Genomic DNA, 5,398 nt, shown 5'->3' with positions numbered 1-5,398 from the left:
GTTTAATGGTTATGAGTTAACATTTGTTTCATTTAGTTGGTTGTTTTGGTGTATTTTTGTTTGTTGACTAAGGAAGATCACTTTCACTATCCAATTGATATCATATATTTCTAGTCAATAGGGTAGACCCTGTAGGCTTTGCTTTTCATACCACTCAAATTTGGCCTCTTCTCTTGATTGGGTGGTTTTGAATTAAAATAGAATAATTCTCTGTAAATTTCATATGTTAGTCTTTGAGGAACAATTTTTTTCTTAAATCCAGTTTTCCAGAAAAATTAGAATAGAAAATCAAATGACATACCATCTTCATCCTGTCAAGCCAAGCTTGCCATTATCTTCATCTTCTCCTACTTCAACACTCTCTCTCTCTCTCTCTCTCTCTCTCCAATTAGCTTTACAAGAGCTTAATTCAAACATGGGTCATTATGATCAAAAGTACCAGCCTCAAGGTAAACTTCCGTTTTCATCCTTTATCATGAAACATTATGCCTTTGGGAAATTTTATCGAACAAGTGTATTTTACTAGCAACAGAGACACATGCACCCAAGTTAGGGTTTCCTCACTAACCCGCAAGCAAAATCCCCAAATACAATCAAACATTCCCAAATTAAGATTTATTAGCAAAATTTAAAGGGACATTGACTGACAGAGAACGATGTGATATTTTCATGAAGTGGGAAAGATCATCTCATATAACCTTTTTCCTCATTCAATTAAGAAAAAAAAAATTATGAAGGAGGCGTCAGCCGCGTCACATAGGTTACTTGGACTGTAGCATGACTCTTTTCTATGACAAAAATGTAGTAGGCTTAGTAAGGTCATTTGGGCATCTTACTTTCGACGGAGAAAGAGCATTGAAAGATAATATTATGTTTGCTTCATGAACAAACACTTAATATTATTATTTTAATTTTATGACGGAGAACCCTCTAAGGCAAGATTATTTCGTGTACTTACACTAAAGGGCAATTCCTGAACTTGTGCAAGGCGCTCCTCACATAGATCGAGTAAGACTCGGCTTCACCTTGAACATGGCTGTAAAGAATTATTTACTCCTAAGAAAATTCAAACATTATACCTAATAGGAATACCACCAACAAACACTTAATATTATTAAAAGAAAAGGTGAAACACCTATGTTTCCTTGATAGATTTAATATGAACATCAACTACACGTACACATGCATTACACACATTTATGATTTATTACAAACTCCTCTAGAACACAATGTTACTCATTTCTCCACCCTCTTCAACATTCTTCCTCTCCTCGCCATTGCTAGATTCTTTGGCTGTGTCATAGGATGCATGTAATCCAATGACGAAATAGTAAATCAAGATTATCAAAGTCCACACGCCGAACCTTGCAAAAGATTCTTTGTCTATTGACCCAAGAAGGAAAATGTTAATGGCGATGGACAACGATGGCAGCCATGGCACCAATGGCACCCCCCAAAGTTTCGGCTCTCTTGCATGCGGAACAAAAAGCCAAATCCCCACAGTTGCAATCAGCCAAATTGGGGTGGTTATTACGTACCCGACCCACCCATCACTAACTGCCCAATAAGCAGCAGTTCCAATGGAAGATCCAATTATTAGCACAATAAACACAATGAGCTTTATACGATTTGTTTCAGTTGTCACGCCGCTAACATAATACCGGCGCACGAGAAGGGCAACAGCAACGAGCATGAAGATAAACAACGTGGAGATAGAGAGTAGGTTGGAGAGAATAGCAAGCTTTGTGAAGAAGGCGATGATCGCTGTGGCAACGAGCATCACGATCGTGGCATTGACAGGTGTTCCAGTTCTCTCATTGACATGGGCAAGCCATGGTGGCAACATGTGGGTTCTTGCAATATGTGTGAGATATCGAGCCTGACCGACAGCTCCCACCAACAAAACAGTCGTCATCCCCTTCAATGCCCCGGCAGCAACTATATACTTAGCCCAACCCCAACCAACAGCTTCGAATGCTACCTGTAAGAATATAAACTAAATTATTAGATTAATATATATATATATATATTAGCAATTTAAGTTTTTTAAAATATGTGGCAATTTAACATAGTATCAAAAACAGAGGTTTTAAATTCGAACATTATCTCTATTAATTCATATTCAATTTTAATTAAATATTTCATGTGTTCGGTGAGCCCACACGTGATGGTAAGTGTTAGAATATTAAATATTTAAAGAAAAATACTTTTTAGTAGACTGCATAAAACTGAGATAATATGAAAATCAACCAATCACATTCCATTTTAATTAAATATTTCACATATTGGGTGAGCCCAGACATGAGGATAAATATTATAATATAAATTAAATAGAAATGCTATTTAGTAGATTGTCATATAATTGTGATGATATGGCAATACAAAGCTCTTGCTGATCCAAAAGTTAATTTTTATTGCTACATCATCTTAGTTGCATGTAAGTTATATAACAGTTTACTAAATATCACTACACTAAATTAAAATATTAAATTAACTATTTGTTATCAACTTAAGCACTTGTAATATAAGTGAAAATTTAAGGTTACCGAAAATGGAGCATCTTCATCAACGGCTTTGTATGACTGCATAAGGCATAGTGTTACCGCGAGTATACAATATGCCAAAGTAGTAATCACCATTGAGCCTACAAGACCAATGGGGATGTCCCGACCGGGATTCTTTGTTTCCTCTGCCATGGTTGAGACAGCGTCAAATCCAACATAAGCGAAAAAAAGCACTGCTGAAGCCTTAAAGATGCCACGGGCTCCAAAAGGGGCAAATGGGGTGTAATTCTTCGTATCAGCTTTAATAAGACCGGCGATGATGATGAAGAGGATGACGATAACGTGGAAGATGGAGGCGATGTAATTGAAACGCGAAGAGCCCTTAGTGCTGAGGACTGCAAGGACACAAATGGCGGCGATGACAACAACGGCTATGGGGTCGAGATATTTGTAGTCTTCTGAGAGACCATCGGCTATAACACGGAAATCGTTTGGTTTGTAGTTGCAGAGTGTGGCGAAGTAGGATGTCCAAGCACGGGCAACGGCTGCTCCACCAATAACGTACTCTAGTAGGATGTTGCCGGCGGCAATGAAGGCCATGAAGTCGCCGAGCTCTACCCTTAGGTAGGCAAATGATCCACCTGATCAAAGGGAAACAATTAAGTACGCAACCAATAGTTATTATCATGTGTTACAATTTCTTTTGTAGAGTAACATGATAACTAAACTAATCGACATACAATAAATATAACATATAAAATATCAAAGAAATAAAGAATGATAAAATCTATGAAACAAAATATTAGAAGCACTAATGAAAATTCCAAAAAAAAAAAGAAAAAAAGTGAGTCGTGCTTTAGTTTGAAATTTTCAAATGGCAAATGGCTTCCTCTCATTTTACTTTTTTTTTTTTTTTTTTAAAAAAAAGAAAAATTTAATATAATTTTTTTAAAATACTTTTTATAAATTAGAGTTTTTAAACGGTGATTTAATTAAGCCAACCATTAAGTCAGCCCTGCCACAATCCAACTAGAATACAGGAAGTTAACCATTTGGTTTTGCCACGTGTGCAGATCCTACGTATCAATTCAACTGGGACCCAGAAATATGTGGAACGTCGTTAAGCCTTGGAGGAACATCTGGCAGAATCAACAGATATAGTATACTGGATGGGCCAGCCTGAATTATTGACTAGAATTTATTACGTTGACCAGAAGCATGTGAGGCAGATTTTTTATTATTAGCATATCCAGTTCCTTCTAAGTCAAGATAAATTGATGATAAAGTTCCAATTCAATGCAAAGGCAGGATTTTTAAGTTTGATACTATATTAAATTATAATTTATTTTTAAAATTTAAATTAATAAAATAATAAATTTAATAATGTCATTAATACTTTAATTCATTTTAAAACCAATAAATTAAAACCTCAGTATAATCGGTTTGATCTTGTGATTTAAAAAAATATATATTATTTATAAAAATAAATAATTTTTTTTTTTATATGCAATTAACCAATTTTGGTAAAAGACAAACAAATTACTATATTCAATAAACAACAAGAAGAACAATGACGAAATTCGTTTAACTCTTTCGTCTCCTAAATCTCAGTCCGTAGAACAATGATTTTGTCCATTTCCAGTGTTAAAATTAGAAAAAAATAATTATGATATGGGTACGTACCGGCTACGGGGATCTCCACGGCGAACTCGGTGTAGCAGAAAACGGAGAGCAAAGCCGAGATGCCGGAGACGACGTAGGACAAGACGACGGCGGGGCCAGCGTCTTCGCGGGCCTCGAGGCCGGTCAGGACGAAGATGCCAGCGCCGATGACCGCGCCGATGCCGAACCACATGAGGTCCCACCAGTTGAGCGTCTTCTTCATCTCGTTATGGCTTCGAGCCTTGACCTCCACAAGCTCCGTGTGGTCTAAGGAGCGGGTCACGATCCGATCCTTCAGCCGCATCGGAGTCTCCATCAACGCCTTCCCGTAGTTGCCCCAGCTCCGAAACGATTCCTCGGGTAGAAAATCGCTCTTCGCGCACGAGCACCCCCTCCTCCTAATCCCTTCATCGCCGCCGTCCACTCCTCCCATTCTGCCTTGATCACCACCACACAAAATATTAGATCCGGAAAAGAAAATTCAAGATATAAATCCTGTTACAATCCCCTGTTTGGTTGCCTGGAAACAGAGAGAAACAAAAAATGGAAGAAATGAATCTCGTTTCAACCAAAGCATGGAAACTTTGTTAATAAAACAACGCGAGGAGTACTCAAATGCATGCAGAAAATTGAAATAAATTAAAAATAAATCAATCATTTCACGTCACGTCTCGTCGTCACCCATTGACTATACAAAGTGTTAGATGAATTCCCAGGAATCAATAAATTATTTGAAAAAAATGTTAATAAATTATACTGCGATCTAGATACGGAATCTCTGATGATTCCTTTAGAAAATGCTTAAAGATTTTTGAAAAAACAAAAAAAAATTCAATGATTCAAGAATAAGACCTGGATTATCCGAGAGGTTCTCCGGTGACCGGGAGAAATCTCTCTCTGAGGAGTGTGGTTTCGAAGCGGGAAATGTGCGCAATTGGAAATGTGCGCAACTGGTAATATAGAGGCTCCCTCGCTAGCGAGCAGCATTGGTTGCATTAACAGGTAATTGCCGGTAATTTTGTTAAGCGAGGACGAGATTAGAGGGAAATTAAAGTGACACCTGGCAGTTCTCTTGGTCACAGCCGTGCAACAGCTGATTATTATTATTTCTTAAATTGGTGATTAGATTCTGATTTACGCGTAGGACGCGGACTGCGAGAATGCAAGAAAAGAATCTTTCAAATTTCTTTTCAGAGAAAATTCCGGTTGGACGGTTGGCATTCGACCCATCA

At 37.6% G+C, this 5,398-nt stretch overlaps 1 protein-coding gene across 2 annotated transcripts; it reads right to left on the bottom strand.

Annotated features, from left to right (window-relative positions):
- Nucleotides 1-1,100: 1,100 nt before the first annotated feature.
- Nucleotides 1,101-5,109, bottom strand: LOC132170964 (cationic amino acid transporter 1). 2 transcript variants are annotated; one of them, XM_059582132.2, is made up of 4 exons: nucleotides 5,019-5,109; nucleotides 4,188-4,600; nucleotides 2,547-3,145; nucleotides 1,101-1,981 (listed from the first exon to the last, which is right to left on the bottom strand). In XM_059582132.2, exons 2-4 carry the CDS (start codon nucleotides 4,597-4,599, stop codon nucleotides 1,220-1,222), a joined length of 1,773 nt encoding a protein of 590 aa, XP_059438115.2. In that variant the 5' UTR covers nucleotide 4,600; nucleotides 5,019-5,109; the 3' UTR covers nucleotides 1,101-1,219. The 2 variants fall into 2 exon arrangements, with proteins under 2 accessions (XP_059438115.2, XP_059438114.2); XM_059582131.2 differs by having other exon boundaries at nucleotides 4,188-4,686; nucleotides 5,019-5,082.
- Nucleotides 5,110-5,398: the final 289 nt, after the last annotated feature.

This window comes from Corylus avellana, chromosome 1, assembly GCF_965113065.1.
Source record: "Corylus avellana chromosome 1, dhCorAvel1.hap1.2, whole genome shotgun sequence".
Classification (NCBI taxonomy): domain Eukaryota; kingdom Viridiplantae; phylum Streptophyta; class Magnoliopsida; order Fagales; family Betulaceae; genus Corylus; species Corylus avellana.
The sequence above is the reverse complement of the archived record's forward strand: the minus strand, read 5'-3'. Positions and strand labels throughout refer to the sequence as shown.